This window comes from Dreissena polymorpha, chromosome 7 (genome assembly GCF_020536995.1).
Source record: "Dreissena polymorpha isolate Duluth1 chromosome 7, UMN_Dpol_1.0, whole genome shotgun sequence".
NCBI lineage: Eukaryota > Metazoa > Mollusca > Bivalvia > Myida > Dreissenidae > Dreissena > Dreissena polymorpha.
The window spans coordinates 102,499,665-102,519,961 of record NC_068361.1 but is presented as its reverse complement, the minus strand read 5'-3'; the positions used below and the strand labels follow the sequence as shown (position 1 = coordinate 102,519,961).

General features: G+C 35.6%; 1 protein-coding gene across 1 annotated transcript; it reads right to left on the bottom strand.

Moving 5' to 3' along the window:
• Positions 1-905: 905 nt before the first annotated feature.
• LOC127839986 (uncharacterized) lies at positions 906-16,261 on the bottom strand. The gene is made up of 13 exons (XM_052368376.1): positions 16,150-16,261; positions 15,214-15,488; positions 14,604-14,862; positions 13,620-13,943; positions 13,117-13,292; positions 10,643-11,104; positions 8,367-8,520; positions 7,994-8,177; positions 6,299-7,917; positions 5,175-6,106; positions 4,519-4,840; positions 3,852-4,394; positions 906-3,637 (listed from the first exon to the last, which is right to left on the bottom strand). The coding sequence occupies exons 1-13, from the start codon at positions 16,259-16,261 to the stop codon at positions 3,354-3,356; spliced, it is 5,646 nt and encodes a 1,881-aa protein (XP_052224336.1). The 3' UTR covers positions 906-3,353.
• Positions 16,262-20,297: the final 4,036 nt, after the last annotated feature.

Below are 20,297 nucleotides of genomic sequence, written 5' to 3'. Positions count from 1 at the left end.
GTAAATCTGATGTAAGGGTTTTATTGATGTCTATAAAGTCATAGATATTCACCGGTTGTGTTCATGTATATAAAGATACATGTATAGACAAATGTGGGAAATTATTGAACTTTTAATTAAATGTGCAGGTAGAGCCTGGTTAAATAGCTCCCCTCTATAGTATCTGTATTGCATATGTGCATTAATTTATATGGAAATATGGTAATTAATGTATTTGTATTGTACTTTAATATATAGTTGTATTTTTAACGTATTTTAGTATACATTTATAAGAGTGGTTCAATGAAATTAAGTGAAGATCGGATGAAAACTACTTTAATTAGTGACCGGACACCATGCTTTATGATTGAAATGCAGTAAGTGACATCGTGACCTAGTTTTTGACCCGTCATGACACATATTTGAACTTGACCTAGAAATCAGCTTGAATAAGAAATAAGGAACTGGTTCTTTACTCCTTATTCGTTAATTAACTCGTAAATTAAACTACGTTTGGTTTTTTGCTTTGATTAAATTTACACTTGTTAGTATAATTTAATAATATACTATCTTCAAAAGTTTTTATCAAATATGTCTTTAATAAGGAATAAGGAACGGTTATCATAGTTTAAGATAAATGGAAGAGTATAACATTTTAAAGATGTTTATGTATTTCAAACATTATTTTTGGTTCTTAGAGAGTTACACATTTGAAAACTAAAACATATTAAGTCGACGCAAACGGTGTCGGAACTACTAATAATTTATGATAATAAAATATTATGTCGGGAAAATCCTATTTTCAAATACCGTTACGCAGTACGAAGAAGACAAGATGGTAAATACAAAAATGTGTATCTGATTATATATTGCAAATCACAACATGCACACATAACAACCATTTTAAACAGTTTAATGTTGCCGATTGTAAATATCTGTTATGTAACGTATCACTTGGTAAATTTACATTTAACACGTTTCTCAAATTTAGTAAACTACATACCACTGTTTAAAGCATAATAAGATCTTAATACTTTTTTTTTCAAAACGGATAAAACGTTGATGAATAAACAAAACTAGAATGAATGCTCGGAAGAAGTTACAGAAAATTAACGAAAGTTTTGTTTTATTCCATAACAAATACATTTCTGCTGTACACCAGAAAACTTCTCCTTGGTCTCATTTCAACTAAACTCAGTTTATTAAGTAAACAAAGGCAGTTGGCCAAAAATATACAACATTATACACAAAACATGACACATGTTTTTAGTTGCGAACAAATCATCTTACATATAAAATATATCAACTTTTTAAATTGTATTCATAAGATGAGTCATGTACACTGTTTACTCTGTGCTTATTCGTTCATGCGAAATAAAGACACAACGTTCAGCATCGGATCAAACTTATTAGCTATAAATGTCATGGAAGTTAACATTATTTGACTGATGTCGGCATGTACATGTATAGATTTTCAATTAATTATAAAACAATCGTCATTCTAATGATAGTATAATATTTTGAGCATGAAATGTTAACATTGAGTTCATGTTAACCCGTTTTATTTAAAATAACAGTTCGTTGCCTTTTTCACTTTACAATCAGAACATTTTCACATTTGTACTGTTTTATAATGAATGTTTCTTCAAGAAAAATGATAAATATTATAAAAATATAAAGACATTTACGGTGAATATATATACTTATTTAGATAAATACCTGAACCCTTTTTGGAATCGGTGTGTGGTGTTTTGATATATAATTTATAAATTTATACAGAGCAACAAATTTTTAATTAATTTCATGACTGTGCCAATGTTGTGTTTTGTAAAGATTCGTCTATAAATGTCGGTCACTCACATTCCCGACTAAAAAGTATAGAATAATAGTAACTAAGCGAAACCAACACATATTGCGACATATTATGTACTGACTACATACACATATTTCCCAATATATCAAATTGACTGTATCCGACAATATGTAGTATTAAATAAACAGAAAACCATTAAACATTGAAACCCCGTTTTAAAGGAGTGTTCCCATATATCAGATGTAAAATTGTAAAATTGGCACTGACAAAATACGTTTAATAAATAAGATATTATTTAAAGCAAACGAAAGGCAGACCACTGATATTTTAAAACTGAAAAATCTCTTTAAAAGTATATGTTTTTTAGTGTGAAAACAAAAATAACTATACATTGATGTCGGCAAAATAATAATAGTTCGGTTACTTTTTATGTGTTAACCATAAAGGCGTCCTAAATGATGTTCGTTTTCACCGGATTCAACGTTTTGTAATGGACTTTTACGTTGTCCACAACTTTCAAAACAATCAACAAAACTCATATAGCTTCATACACATAACTATACTACTAGCAATCGTGTCTTTGTATGTAGTCTGCCGTGTCGATATTGTTGTTTTTTATTTCAAGTTTGTGAATTCGAAAGTCTATGAACAGGTCCCATACATGCATGTTCTAGTAACATAAGCAAAACATTTCAAAGCAATCTTAATACACACTCCAGTAGAATAAGAGAGTAGCGAAAAAAACAAGCACACAATAAACCGATAGTATTCGACTACAAAAACATAAATTATTTGCGATTATCAAATTATCATAAACACGCTATTGACGCTCGATTGGTCATTTTCGGCTCGGGTACTACTTAAATGTAACACGGCATCTCTTAAGTATACTTAAATATACCCCGGGTACGAACAATATATTAACACGTACCCGGCGAATTTAAACCGTACCCGAGTTTTATTCCCGCCAGAAAACCGAAGTCGTAAAACGCGCTTAGGAATACGAAAACAATCTCTTTGATCAATCTGCCTAATCATGCTTTCTGAGTAGGAGTTTCGCTAATATAGAGGCCATTTTACAGAATATTGAGATACAAATGGACATAATAAATTTGAAAGCATTAGCCGACAACGACCAATTTAGTGTTAGAATCCCCGGGTACGTTTCAGTATATTTACCGTAATCGGGGTACCTTTAAGTATGCATAAGAATACCCGGGTTACATTTAAGTAGTACCCGAGCCGACAATGACCAATCGAGTGCTATTGGCTATTAAAAAAGCACTAAAATAATACAATCATTATATGACAAATATTAAAATCGGATTAATACTAAAACCTTAGATATATACATATACAAATTATAAAACAAACATGTGTATTTTCGGTTTTCTCTGACGAAGTATGATTTAAATAATATTTTATGATTATCCAAGGTAAAGTTTTAAAGCTTATGATTGTTCGTGACTCTTTATGCATGTAAGGCAATGAAAACAACAAGAGAATGTGGAGGCAAGGAGAATATTACACTAATGGCTGATTTCTACTAAACATGTTAACGTCACAGTTTGTGCGATGTATTGTATGTTGTAAACATACCCGTGGTGTATGTACAACTCACTTTAATGTACAGCTTGTTCAGATTGGGAGCAACAAGCGTTGATGATGGGACGATGATGTCATACACGTGGTCACGTGTGTAGTTTACGTCAGCGATATCCGAAAATCCTTCACGTGACCCAACAACCAGGCTGTAGTGCGTTGGTACTCCTGTGAGAGTGTCGAAGACATTTTCCCAATCGAGAGTTAATTTGCCACTTACGAAAACAGCAGATATATGGGATCCTGAAAATCGAAAAGGTGCTTATATTGTAATGTATACCGAAGGGAAAGGTTACAACAACGCTTTCAATTGATTGCATAAGATGAACAAGATTATTATATATTTTTCCACATCCTTTACACATTACACTACATTAATTAATGTGACGACTAATGTGGTGAGTTTTTAATACTAGGTACTAAGAAATAAAAAAAATCAAGATTCGATAACACACACCTGTGAGCGCTGGTGGTTCTGAAGCTACAATCAGCGAGGACTTGACACCAGAACTGGCGAATCCTCCGCCATTTACTGCCTGAATTTCTGCCGTGTATGTCTCGCCTGATGTCAACTTTAGATGCTCATTGGAGCACATGTCCTTTAGGCCAGCATCAGTCCAGTCCACAACAATATCACCATTGCTTTGGATACGATACCTGTAGGATGTTATCTCTGAAGGATCTTCGAAGTTGTTCCATTCCATCTGCACTATGCTTGAATTTGACTGCGCAGAAGACTGGGCGGACAATGGAGCAGTCATTGAAAAAGAGTCCTTACTTCTTGGCACAAACCGAACGAAAGCTTGCGAGTTGTTGGGCGGTTCAAGGTAGATGATCACTGGTCTCGATACTGACGTCGTGGCGATTTCGACCTTGTTCACACATTTGACCGTAACAAAGACTCTGTCGCCATGAGAAAGGTTCAGTATGTCTGACTGACAATACTGCGATGTATCCGAATCCTTTTCCGCCTGTTTATCAGCTGACAGAGGTGTAGATCCTAGGAAACATATTTTGAACAATACAATGTCATTATCAAATAACATGAATAATGATATTTTTCTGATAGAATAATATGAAATTTTTAATACATATGTAGGACAAATGACTTATCAAGTACTAACCCATTCTACAGCTGCAGTATTGAACATCAGATTCATCATCTCGTGCTTGCCATGTTGTTAGCATTGTTGCAGAATTACCTGTTATAACGGAAACGGCAACACCAATATCGCTGACAATAGGAGGGGTATGATCTATTATAAGCGCTTTACCAGAATGGAAAACAGACGTGAGACTAGCGTGGTTCTCGGCTATTACAGTAATATATATTGGTGTCCCATGCACAAATGGTGCGGTAATTAATGCGTAGTTATTGCGATTGTGTAGCTCAAACAAGGATTTGATCTGAAAACCCCCTTCAGTTGCACCGGCTCCAATAGACACCTAAGAAATACAAATAATGATTCAATACACCAAATTTCAGACATTTGAGAATCATAAACAAACTATAACAGAAAAATAACAACAATAATTTATAATTTTATTAGAGTGCCGCTTCATGCTAGACGTGTCTAACCCACTTGATAGAGCATGTGGATGTTTATCCGGGGATCATGAGTGAAAATTCAATACAGTATTTCAAGTATTTGTAAACAAAACAATAAGATCTTGCCCTGTAAAATTAGAAACATATTACATAATTATATTAATAAAGTATTGCAACAACATACAAACAAAACAAACGAATAAATCAAGTAACAAACAAACGTGTTCTCACCGTCTTTAACTCGCTTTCCGAATCCAGTATTCCCAAGGACACAGTCAGCGAATAGGGGCCTATTTGGTTTACAGAAAGAGCAGCGGAATTATTTTCTACCTGTCTACACTCTTCAAAGTAAACAATCTGAATTAATTTCTCGGCAATCATTGTTCCTAATTCAATTGTAATGGTTTGAAACCCTGTTGACGGAGATATAAACATGTGATGATATTGGAATGATCCATCATGACGTTTCTGTAATTGTAAGGGCAAACTGTATTTGTCCATCTGGAGAATTGGGTATAACTCATACGTCACGTTTTTTATCTTTCCGTGAATAACATACATGTTATCTTTTGTGAGGTTTGCGTTGAACAACACAGAGAGACTGTCATTGGTAACTGTGCGAGAAACATCAATTTGAATAGATTTAGTGGATCCACAGTAATCACCTTTTGGTGGAGTCGTATCGACTGTTTGTTTGGGGGATCTTACAGTTGCACTTTCATGACCTGCTGCGTCAACAGCTTTCACGAATCCAAAATAAGACTCGCCGTGAACGAGGTTCAACTTTGTGAAGGAAAATTTGTTTGATAAAACAACATTTGTAAAGATAATATTTGATTCATTGGATTCACCATCTTTGGCAAACGCAACTAGATAGTGCTTAATGCCAGAGAAATTATCTTGGAATCCGTTCCAGGACAGGTCAAAGGTTGAAGTCGATTTCTGAAAAGCTGAGCTCTTGTGTTCAATGGTATTAAAGACAACCCCGACGATTGGATTATCTGTATCAATAATGAATCCATCTGATGTTAATGCAGTGTGTAGTCCAACACTATTAACAGCAATAACTGTGAAGTAATAGCGCGTGCCTGGATTGAGATAAATGTTATGGAGACTTATGTTTGTTGCCATTCCGACATCAATTTGTTGAAGTATGTCATCATCTGAAATGTATTTAATGAAAGTGTCTTTTCAACAGAAATATATTGAACTGTCAAACATATTTATCAGAAACAAATGAAAAGAAGTACAAGGACTTCGTAAGAAGCTTTCGTAATAATGGTTAAGGAGTCATTTTAAAAGATCGTGTAAATAGTGCAACGCATATCGTCATGAATTGAAAAAATCCATCTTACTGTGAGGTAATGTTCCAAGGCTGACGCTGAAATGATCAATGAAGCTCTGCGGTTCAACAAACACATCGTCCCAACAGGCCATGATTTCGTCCGTCCAGTCAATAAAGTCAAAGTCTTGAAGACAATTACCTTCTCTGATATAACGACCACGTCGGACATTGGGTGGGGTTTGATCTATCATGATTGGAGCCGACTTGAACACAGTGTATGTACTTTCGCTATACCAAGCTCTCACATAAACGACATAGCGCTCCTCGTGCACCAATGAACGATTTAATGGTAGGCAATGAATAAATTCTAACCTTTGACCAACATCAGTCCATGGGTTTTCTAGTTTAAGATCGTACACCCCTTCGCCAATGACGTATCCATGTACGCCGATGCTCCATTCAAAGCGATGCATAATTTCAGCAGTACTTCCTCTATTTGTTTGTAACCAGTGTCCGCTCAGACATGCTGATGAAGCTGATACATTAAGAATTTCCCCCGCTAGTCCCCCAAATATATCATATGTTCGGAGATTTTGATTCTGCGTATCTGTGCGTGCGATATCAGTGCATGTAACGTTGGTGTTTACTTCTACACAAGGACGATCTATAACTGCGCATGTACATTCCTTGTTACAAAAATGTATGTCGCATGAATGTTTTTCGATTTCCAAAATACCTATTTCATTGCTGGGTGTCTCAGATAAAACATTCACAGTGACCCTTGCAACCGAACTGTTTAGTCCGACATTGTTCTGCGCCCATATCGAAAGAATAATGGATTCGTCAGGAGTAATACTTTCAGTCAGCACGAATGAAGTTTGAACGCTTTCGTTTTGATTAGAATTTTTAATTTTTATTACTCCATTTGAAATTTCACTGAAGCTGTAGGACCGCGAGACAGTCACGTAGTAGTTTTCAATTCCGGACTCCTGGTCGTGGAACCCGTACCATGTCAGGGTTACATTTGTTACTTTATTTCCAAGTGCATTATTGTTGTTCGTCCACGTCAGAGGTGGTTTAAATCCACCGAGGTGCGGTGGAGTAGAATCAATTAAAAGGTCGCTTGTTCGTTCAGAAAAGCAAAGTCCTGCGGCGTTGCACGATGTCACAATTGCATAGTATTTGTCACCGTCATTTAGCCAATTCGTCCCATCTAAACTAACAGTCACGTGGCGTTCCGATCCTAAGACAAGCCTCTCAACAGGTGTGTGACCTTCGTGATGCGTTTTCAAACAAATCTCATGGCGAACAATAGGACTGATGTCATCCTTAAATTCCCATTCGAGACGTAATATGGATTTTTCCCATTGGAGCGGTTTACCATTTGCAGAGTTGTATTTTAGTAAGAAATTCGGAGCTTTCAATACAACTGGCGGTGTGTCATCAATAATGAACATATCAGACGCTTTTGCTGCAATCATGCCGACTCCATTGAACGCCCAAACTGTTGCAATAAGTGAAATATTTATCGGGAGCGTTATATTGGAGATTATAATTGAAGTGTGGAGCAGTCGATTTGATAGACCAACAACGTCACAATCGCCCTTAGGGGTTGACACACATACTTCAAAATGATCTATATCTGATTGCGGATCTTCGAAACCTTGCCAATTTATTCGAATAGATGATCTGCAAAAACAATATTGAGGTTAGTTTTGCATGATATTAAATGAATATTAAAAAGAAACGTTGTGGATCAACTTACCGATGTCCCAAATATTTATCATGACCTGCTCCTGGTCCAACATGTACAAGACCGCGTACTGGGGGTGAGTTGTCCACAATAAGGCCGTCCGATACACGTCTGGTGCAAAGGTTTGCTTTGTTACACGCCTCCACGGTCACAAGGTATTTTCTGCCAGGAACAAACGGACCATTCCATGAAACTTCTGCAATATACGAGTATGTATTCATGAATACGTAAGAATGTTAAAAACAAGACTAGAGTCTTTTAACGTAAAAACATTTGTGATAACATTTAAAAACTGCATGGTACAATATGTTCAATAACTATCTAAAACGCTTTATGTTTACAGCTTGTGTTGTTATATTAAGGGAAATAATACCATCCCCATTACCTGTCATCATTCCAACATAAATAAGCGGTCTAACATCGGTCTCATATGGGTCGGTTCCAAGGCCAACTCTGAAGAATGCTAAGCCACTCTCTGGGTCGTAAAAATCTTTCCAATATGCATTGATAACGTAGATATCACGTTGGTAATCAATCTCCTGAAAGTCGCAACATGCTTCTTATTTTAATTATGGCTGAATGGGGATGAAACACAATGAACTATTGCTGTTTGATAAGTTTGCATTTCTACAAATATCCATTACACTAACGTTATGTGTGTTGTATTCTTTTTGCGCATAACGTTTTGGCATTCATTTCAATATTGTCTATCCAGATAGGTACATTTATTTGAGATACTTTAAGAAGTGTGTTTAGTTTATGATACATTCTGGAGTTAGCATGAGGTTTTTCAAGCATTCAAACCGGTTTACAACCCAATGCTTAGCATAGACCGTTTTGACGCGGTGATACCAGTTTCAATCAGTGAAAGTCTGTAGTTGGTGATATGTAATTAAAGTAGTAGAAAATACCAAGAATTTCCCTCTTGATAGAATTTCTGAAGTGTCATTGTTTGATATTTTACCTCAACAAGATGAGCATTTAAGATTATTTTACGTATTAATAAATTCCTTAATTTATTTCAATAATTGCTAAAACACATAAACTAATCAACATAGAATGATCAGTTGCAGTCGATGGTATAATAATCATGCAAAGTGATCTCATAAAAAACAAGGTTTATATCGCTAGTCGAATGACTGACGATGTGAAGATTACACCACAACGTCCTATTTATAGTAGGACGTGCTGTATGTGATTTTACAAGGAAAACCGGACTTTGGACCCTAAGTTCCTATTACAGTAATCTGTGCTAGTCTTACAAGAAAAACTGCCATTCAACTGTACTTTTCTACAAACACTTTAAGATGGGGCATAATCTGCAATATCAGCGTAAGTTACATAAGTGTTCAATAAGAACAATGTGATAAGCACAAGTGGTAGCTGGCATATAGCCCATCTTAAGTAATATATCTCAGGTTTAAACCTTTCATTAAATCTTCAGTCTAAGAATGGTAAATTATACTTATTTATAACCAATACCCCAGCTCCTTTGATCCCATCGAGAACGTGCCCTCCAGTTGGAGAGGTTCGATCCAATACATATCGTGTTGATACAGATTGTGAAACTAGCCCTGCTTGATTGATCGCCTAGAAAGGATACACTTTGTATGTATTCAGATACATTCACAGCAGCTATTTATGCGAATTTTAAGTAAATAATTTTCAAACTAAACTACTTAAGATCGTTTCATAGCAGAATATGTATTGAAATACAACACAATAATTGCAATAAAGCCGATAACATACGTGTACAATAATGAAATAAAGATGGCCATCGATCATCTGCGCTAAATTCAGTTCAAAATAATCGGTGAAAACTTTAGTTTCCGAATTGATATCTGTTATCCCTTCGATTGTACCAATGCCAACATTAAAATAGTCCAAACCACTATGCGGATCTGAAAATCCTTCGAAACGAACAGTTGTTAGTTCTTGGTTGATAAATATATTGCTCTGAAGGTTGTTTAAAATTGTTATTCTGCCAAATAAAGGCGGTGATGTATCTATGATCAACTCCAAGGACTCCGAGCTGGTAGACAAACCGGCATAATCGGTTGCTGGAAAATATCATTTCGATTCTTACAAGTACTAAATAGATTTAAATTTATGTTTTGAACTACATATAATACATATATATTTATATTTATAATTTTAAAGGAGTGTTCGATAAATAAAACGCTATTTCACGTGATGATGAGAATAAAAGAAACGCATGACGTTATCCTATTTTTATTACTTTTCGTTTATGACGCATGTTGAAGTATGTAAAAGTTAGAGTTCCTACATAACCACTATGCGCTTCAACGAATAAGAAACACGGTTTTATATGCATATATAAAACTGTATACCAATGACTGTGAAGAAAATGTGACTTCCATCAGAGGAGTTTGACAGATTCAACATCACAGATGTTTCCGATCCAGTTGTAACAATGTCCATAATATTATTTGAACCGGCTTTTGTTCCTGAATATAGATAATATAGATATATGCTTATTTATAAAATAAATTAAATGTTTAAATAAATATTGATTGAATCAAATTCCACATGCATATACAAGTAAGTATATACACAAATAACAAGTGATGCAATTACTGTATAATATTACATGCCTGTTTTTATAGAGAAATAATGCAGTTTCTCTGGGTAACCAAATACGGTGGCATCACTGTTGTCATCGAATCCAGTCCATGTTACAATGACGTTTTGTGGATTTGTAATAAACCCTCTGTGGTTGTTGACATGCACTTCACCCTTTGTGGGTGGAGAACTGTCTAATATAAATCCATTGCTGCACGACGATATTTCTTCTAGAATTTCAGTGAAATGCTCACGTTCTATCACAGTGTAATTCGATTGCGCGCATATGAAATATAATTCATTGAGTGCTATATATTGTTTTTCCAATTCTATGTATCCATTGTCTGTTTCGTACTTTACAACGCAGTTTATGTCGGAATTACACGTTTGTGGCACGTACTGCAACTTCATAAGGTACCATGAAACTGAACGTTCTGAACCATACATCAAAGCACCGGTCACAGACGAATTGGAATTACCTATGTTCATTTCTGTGTGAAGAAGGACATAGAGCTGACCAATGTTCAAACTTGACAGCACCTGAAAATTAAATAAAGACGAATTTACACAGAAGAGTGTTATGTGTAATGGTAATCTAATGTGTAATTGTACTAAATAACCCATCAAGTTTACCTTTTTGATGAAGACCCAACTGTCTGATGACGAATCAAAATCATACACAGAAGTTTTTGAATAGGACCAACTCTCACTTTTATTCATCTTCTGACAATATGTCATTGCTAAACCACTCACAGAAAACAATCGGACGCACAGAAAATATGTCAGATATCCGTGGCCTGGAAGAAGAACGCACTTCGCAACCTGTAAGATATCGTGTGTGAACGAAAATACTTTTCCCAAAATAAGAATACATTAATAAAGTGTTTGTTCTATTCAACTTCAATAAACTTTGTGTTTTACTTCTAAGAAGCTATGCTTCAATGTAATGAAGGGATAAATAAAACATACATTAACGGGTGTTCCATTGGGCAGTACATTTTCCCAAACAGACAATAGTTGACCAGCTGTTTCGTCACGACTTATAGACCATTGGTAGAAAGCAATATTGTCGCTGTGTCCGATGATTTCCCATGACGCTTGAATATCAACGCACTGCCAAGCCTTTGCGACTTTAACTTCAGTTTTGATCAACGAAATACCTGGAGCTTCAAGTTCGAATGTAAATTTTCTTGAGTAAATAGGACTTAGGCATCTTACTTTGTTGCACAACTGAACGCTGGCCATATACCGTGTTTGTGCTTCAAAATTCAAATCATTGAACGTAATATCCAATGAACCATGAAGTGGTTGAGGTTGCGCGAAAATAGTCTGAAGATTCAAGCCGTTACCAGACACGAAATCTAGTATTGAAACTGCAAATATAACATCCTCGATCGCTGCGGTATTACTGAAGGACAAGCTTATATTCAGTTGCTTGTTATTCGGAACGATATTTTGAGCAGGGCATTTACTAATTTTCAAACGCAGTGTAATGTCCTTTTAGATGTTTCGCTGTATGTGTAGGGTAGGTTTCTCGACATAAGGGATCAGAACATATTTATAATCTTCGAGTTGGAGTATAGCTTCACTTGTATTAATGTTCACTAAATTCTGCCATTCACTGTTTTCCATAGACAAAACATATCGCTGCCCGATAAGGAAAGTAAATGGAATTTTGATAAACGTACTGTCGTTAGCAATTGAAACGTTAATTGCCAACACATTGGTGGAGAAGCAATCATTGCCGATTTTAATGTCTAGGTTATTTTTCAGATAATGTTCATCAAATATTTGTACTCCGTTAGACGCTGATACTGTGGTACCTCCGCTACAGCTTGCTTTTACAATGAAAAAGTATACTTTGCCGTTAACAATTGAACTTGAATTAAGACAGATTTTTCTCACTTCTAATGTGCTATGAAATGGAACTACATCTGCAATTGTGCGATATAATCCTATCCCCACTTCCAGAGAAATATTTTCATGATGTTTAAATCCCATCCACCGAGCACACATAGTGTGTTCAGTAAAATGGACATCAATATATGTTGAAGAGTTCACCATGTCGGGATCCAAATCAAATACATATCCGTGTCCTGGCGGAAATCGCGAGGGCAACGGGAACGTTTCGGTTCTGATTGACGTAAAGTGACCGGCATTGTTGTATATGTGAATGTTGATATAGAAAAGAAGTCCATCTCCCGTGTCTTGATTTTGGAGACGGTACAGTGGGTATTTAAAGCAGCCTCCAGTATACGGCGGACAAGGGGACGACGACTCTAATCGCCATTCAAGAAGTGGACTGGAAACTCTTTCGTCATGACCTAAAGGATGTAAAAGGTGTTTAATGTATGTAATTATACATTAGATTCATGCATTTCCTTTAAAGATAAATACAACAACCTACCAAATTGAAATACCAGTTGGTCTATTTGGGCTGTCTGTTCATCATCATAGAATGTATCTGATTCCCAGGCAAACACGATTGTGTCTACAGCGATAGTTACTCGCGGAATATATTTGTATCGCGGCAGTGTTTGGTCGATCAATACAGGACCCAACGTTGCGATAGACGACAATCCTGCTTTGTTGACTATTTTGATGAAGACATAGAACAGTTCATCTGATCCAATTGCTTCATGTTGATGTTTAAAGTTTGGTTTTCTATCGGTAGAAATATAGTCCACCAAACTTGGAGAATCTTTTTCTGTCGCATCCAGACCAAGCCCTACATAAAAGTCATCAATTTGACTCTCTGATTCTTCCACTGCCCAATTCAGCACAATATGATCGTTTGGCATGTAGACAACCGTTTCGTTAGAGTACAAAGACAGATGTTTACAAAGAAAATCCGAAATATCATGATCTTTGCTCTCTAATGTATCAGTAGCAAGGTAGTCAGGCACCATGGCTTCCGTTGTCAAATTGCACATGCTTAAACATGTTGTAGTTTTGTACAATGGAACTTTTTGAAAATTCGATTGTAATAAATACGGTAATCCTATTTGGCAGATTATGGTTTCGGTCCATGTTGAATGCTCCAGTGTTAAGTTGCGGATAATAGCAGCCGAGATATCTCGTGTGATTCCATCCGAACAAACAGGCTTTGATGACTCCATGGCATAGTTAAGAGCAATAATGGTCACGAACCGTTTACCTGTGAAACTTGCTGGAAGACGAACTGAAGTCTCAGTAAGATCTTTATATACCATTATCTCAGTAACTTCTGTAAAGTTGTACAGTTCCTCTTTAGTCAAGCATCTTGCGGCAAGCCCTAACCTGTAGAGTTTGATTCCACTTTCATGGTCGATAAAGCCATGCCAGTGTACAACAAAGGAATCCTCACTTGTGTAGTCGATATCTTTGTAGTCCACAGGACCTATACCAAAACATGTAAAAAAAAATAAAAAAGTTATATATACTAGAACGTCTTTAAGGAATCGGTTATCAAGGACATCTAGCGAGTGGCGTCAAAATATTAATGAAGATTATTATACAATTGCATGATTTATTAATGAACGCCACATTATTCTTTTCGCTGGGACAATAACACTATATAGTTTCAAAGCTCAAATTCGGTCCTATACCTTCATAAATTACTCCTTCTTCTGGTGGAGAGTCGTCAACAAGTACATTGATGTGATCTTCCGTTGTCAGCAAGGCATTGTTAGTGACAGTAATTGTGAAGAAGTAGTTTCTGTTGTGGTTCCCGGTATCCTTATTTGCTTCAACAAGCTTATTCAGCGGGATTGAGTAGTTGAAAAGTTCACACTTTCCTATATCCGGGCAATAGCACTCTACATTTCTAAAAGGGCAAGTTGACTGAAATTAAGAAACGACCTTTACAATATGAAGATGTATGCACTTCAAATATAAAGTAATATATCAGTTCATTTTGTGATATTGATAATGTAAACACTTTTCATTCCATAAACCAAATGCATGTTAGTATGTGTAAGTAACATTATTTATTTATTGGTAAAAAACACATACAAATTGCTATAATGTACGTTTTTAATCTGTCCTACAGGTAAATAACCACTTGCTAACACAGTTGACGTATCGGCGATTCCGAACTCCCACTTAATGTTGTACAGTCCGCTATGTGGGTCCAATGCGTCGAACGTCATCTGCATCTTCGACAAATCGGTGCTGTTGTGAACATATAACATTTCATAACCGTCTTTCTTTAACCAAATGTTATTTATAAGGGGTGGCGAGCGATCTATGTACACAGTTCTAGACTCATTGAAAGTGTTGTCGACAATATCTACTGGACGAATGTTGAATGTATAGGTCTGTCCATCAGCAACACTCAAATTGGTACAAAACCGTTGATTCAGAAAGTCAGGTACGAGTTGTTCTACCGAAAACGCGCCATTGTTGAGTTTCCATGACACGAAATATTGTACTATTCCATGTACATTCGGTGTACCACCTACGGGAAGAAGGCCAGTTGTTTGTTCATATACGCCGGTTATATGACCATGGGGCTCGGACTCTATTGGATTAAAAAGTTTATTTTGTAAATAGAACATGTTTATGAAATAGTTTTTCCAAATCAGACATATTTCATTGTGATGTGTTTGCCAAGTGAAGTTTGTCTTTGGCGATGCTGAATCAAATTGAAAGGGATTTTCTTTCCATGCCTCAATGAAGCTCGTGTTGTCGTATAACATAAACCTTCTACTGTGGCGAACGTTATCTGCAATATCTTTGACCTCTAGTGTTATACAATACAATCGTGGTGAATTGGATGTTAGATTCAGCTCCATTTCATGGACATTTGATGAAAGTACTTTTCTGGTATACACGTTCATTGTATAATCAACTTTCAAAGATCCGTTGGACGGAGGTACTTCGTTGACAGTTATTTGGTAACTTTCAATTGTCGATGCTGTTTTACTTTCTCCTCCATTAGGAACTGGATCCACCCAACCGTTGAAATGAATTAACGACACTGTAGATCGTGTAACTCGCTTCTGAAGCGTTATCGGTTCTGATGAGCATGATCCCAACATGGAACAATGCTCCGGTGGTGCGTTATCGTATCTGTAACACACTGTCCTTTGTTTCGAGACCTTTGTGTAAGGAACTGGTCCAGATGTTATATGTGTGGCTGCCCTTGTATCAATGCTTTTCAAGTAGCCTCCCGCCTTTGCTTCAAACTCCAAACAAAGTCTGAAGTATAAAATACATTTTTAAAGATAAGCAATGTAACGCATTACAAGTGATATTGAAAACATTAATTTTCTCCAGATTCATTTATGTTTTCATAGGAAATATGTGTTTATTTCGACCTAAATGCAATACTTTAAACTGTCTTACGCTTCTCCGTTTTGTAGGTTATACTTTGCCTGATCGACAGTTATATGCCCCGAGTCGTATTGTGCTTTTGTCACGCTTGTGCTGGATGATGTATCAACAAGCTGTGTATGGGTGGACTTTGCTTGATAGGAACCTTCAATAAGTCGACATAATTATGACTTTTTAAAATATATAATATGAAAAAAATCGAAAAAACATACTTGCTGTATAAGCTCACATACAAGAGTGTTAAATGCAAGGTGTAGAGAAACAGTTACCTGTCACTGCCTGGACCTTCACGTTTATTGTTATATCGCTTATGCCAAATGCTTCCTCTGCGATGAAAGCTGGTTTGCTAAGTGAAATATTTATTGAAAATTCCGAAGACATTTTAAACTCCATAATTTTCGGTTGGAAGTTGCCGTACATATCATCTAGGTATTGACATGCCGTTGAATTCCTAGTGCTCATCGCTCGTTTCTTTTTGCCGTCATGTCCAACTGCTACAGTGTCGCATGTCAGAATATCAGGAGGTATGTTTGGCTGACACGTTGTTTCCCCGGCATTTATCGAACCATAATCAACAGCTAACCGTTTGACAAAGCCATAGGCACACTGACAGTCCTTGGTCAGTCCGGTTGTGCTGCATGTTCCGGGCCAGCAATAGTGATTGTTCCACGCGCACATACCTAAGATATGCAGGTTTCTACCGTTTAGCTGAATTTGTTTCTGTTTAATATATTTATGATTACCAATAAGTGTATTATCATTCATAAACATTCCCTATGGCGTAGTGTTCTTTAACGTATTTTTAAGAATGTACACACTGGTTTAAGTAATTTTAACAAATAATTAACCTGTATATTTTATAGATTCATGCTAATTATTTAAGTTAAAAATTTGTTGTTTTATATGACATGTATATTACAAAGACAGCTAAAAAATTCGGATTTATATTTTTGAGATGATCTGAAGAAAATAAATAAAAATACTTTCTTTACATATACAAATCGTTTTACCAACTAATAAAGTTTATTATCAAAATGAACATTCAAATTCAAATTCATGCGTTGTGTTATACGCATATGTAAACAATGTTACATATACATATGTGTAACGCCTCTTACGTTGACATTCCGTATCTCCATTCCATCTCTTGAATATCGCATTGTTTTCGTAGCATTCATTGCATACAGTGTTGGAGGCATTTGTGCAGCTTCGGTGCTTACACTGGGTGATGGCTGGGCATTCTGAAAAACAGATCGGGAAACAACTTAACACGCTGGAATACATATGGAGAGGGTCGAGAATTTCAAGGTCGTTCAGTGCAAGACAAATGAGCTGTTACAGTAATGATTGACACAACATTATAATACTGATTTTATCAAACACATCACACCCTTGTTTCAATATATCGCGAATTGTGTTTTGATGTTCCTTAACTCGTGTTACGGGTCGTAAATATTGTTCTGACAGTTAATGAAAGGCCAATGCAACGAAAATGACAGAAATATGTTCATTTTATAACTCAGTTACTATAAAACGTTTTATACTGTCGCGTGAACAAGGCTTTTTCAACACATATCTCGCTGAGTTTCAGTACACCATAGAAATTATATTCAAATGTCAACTGATGAACAATGCGATGTCTTGTTTTGTGTATTGTCTTATTTCAAAACTGACATTGTACGTTATGATTGTTTTTGTTTCAACTTATTGATCTTACCTTGGTATTTGTGATGTTGAGGTGTATACCATGGGAAAGGGACACACACACAACATGTTACATTATTGTCATAACTATTAAGCATTTAACATTATTTAATAAATGGTCACATGAACATATTATTTTCTGTAAAGGTCTACGTCAACGAGTTTTACTATAATGTGTGTTAAATATCCAATAGCTTAACACCACCTTTTGACACAAGATTGTTCACTGCAGATGACGCATGGCGTAGGTCTGCTTAGATGATATGTTTTTCGGTGAAAACATTGCTTACAAATTGTTTCAGTTATGAAAAAGGGATATTTTTTCATAATATATAAATTGAATAGTATAAATGTATACTATGCAAGTAATAAAAGAAAACAATTTGCTAATATATCTTCAAGTATTTATTACACAGTGCCAGAAGTAGTTGTGATAATATATGTGCATACCGATATCAAATGAAACGAAACACATGAAATGAAGGCGATGAGATATATTCGATACACTGTTAGTAAGAAAGGCTGCGATCTTATATTCTATAAATGCACTGGGTGGGGGTAAATGTTCAATACCGACAGTGTAGATATTTTTTTCTTTAAAGATACCATACGCAAAGTCAATGTAAAGAAAATATTAAATGCAGTATGACAAGTAAAATGTAAAAAATATGACAAAAGTGAAATAATCATACACTTTGTATATGAATGTAATATAATATGAATAAGCTGCAACAATATCCTTAATATACGCCTTGAGCGATGAAACCGTAAACTGTTAATTTTATGGTAGAATCGTGACATTATAAAGGCTACACCAGCACGGAAACTGCGATGTAACGTTTTTGTTATTGACGATGAAAAAGCAAAGACGGTACACTTTTCTATAATGTATAAAACATTTACTTCGGTAATAAATGTTCTTTTTCACACTCAGTTGAGTTTGTTTTAATTTCATGTAATTTACAACACTATACCATTTGGAAAAATGTCAACTAAGTATTATAGCAACATAGTTGATAAAAATAGTTTTCAACCCAGGTAATTGAACCCGGGACTTGAACCTGGGACTTTAAAAGCGTAAGCTTTACCTCTACAACCACAGGGGCATTTCGTTGTTGTGTTTTTCTGAGGCGAATATTAGAATAAATATCGTGTTTTGATTTTGACCATATTATCGTAATTTTATGCGCCTACTCGGTTTCGAAGTAACGGAAATGTACACAATTAGGCGATATCACACGACCGTTTTGTTTAAGTTGTAATTTACCTTAACAGGCAATAACTTTGTTATAACATTTCAATGTTTAAAGAAAAGTGTGTCCACCTTAAAATGCTCAAAACTTTCCAATGAAATTATGGACTTGTAATCGTAGTTCCGTAACGGAGTTTTGTAAATGTAATCACAGTGAAACTTCCGATGCACGAGAAGAAAAGCCATATAATGAAATGAGGTATTAAAGTTATAGCAGGAATCCAACTGCTGCATACTGCGACACGAAACAAATGTACTATCACTATACATGAATCACAACATATACACTCATGGGGAATTGGTTTAAGTAAACAAGTCGGATACATAACAGAAATACCGCAAACAATGCTATAAAATATACTTTTAAACATTGAGACCATGTAATTGCCTCATCAGGGTGTAACAATCATTCGCAGTTTCATCATTTTAGGTATGTTTAAGAGATATTAAAATACTATCTCGTAGTATGCCAACACATATCCATTTCAAAGTAGATAAACCCAAAATAAATTCGTCGCACGATATTGATTGAATGCTTTGACCTACGATCATTCAAATGTGTTTGATGCAAATGAACAGAAACGGACGATTACTATATATTATCAGATAGACAAGTTAAAAATCAAAGCCAAATGGTCAATGAATGTAAAATGCGTTTCCGTTCGATATCGCCAGAACGATTTGACCAACGATCATCCACTTGAGTAAACGAAAAGGAAGACGTTTATTAATTGTGATGTTTACTGATTAAGATTAGAGGTCTGCAAACCATTTTGTTTTCGTAGTGTATCTGTAGAAAGCTTTTAGTTATGGTCTTTTATATTAAAGGGATCTTTTCACGCTTTGGTAAATTGACAAAATTGAAAAAAGTTGTTTCAGATTCGTAATTTTTCGTTTTAGTTATGATATTTGTGAGGAAACAGTAATACTGAACATTAACCATGCTCTAATATAGCCATTATATGCATCTTTTGACGATTTTAAAACCTACAAATTATAAAGCGTTGCAACGCGAAACGATTGAATAATTTGGAGAGTTCTGTTTTTGTCGTTAAATTTTGTGAAACAACGAAGATTGCTTATATAAGGTATAAAATACATCAAGAATGTGTACTCGGCGGAATAGCTCAGTAGGCTAGAGCGTTTTTACTTCAGGACTCTGGCAGGACTCCAGGGGTCACTGGTTCGAAACCTGCTCCGGGCAATGTTCTTTTCCTTTTTTTAATTTTTTTCTTGATTTTTTACTGGAGCTTTTACGATCCAATGTTTACATTTATCAATATAAAGCATTTAATGAATAAGTTAAAAAAATGCCAAAATCTGTGAAAAGGCCCCTTTAAAGCATCCAAAAACATGCACATATTGGCGACTTGGCTTAAGCTATGGAACTGTCATGTTTTATAATTATCTCTAGTTAACAGGTTTAACCAACTACCTGAACATTTGTGGTACTCATCCCCA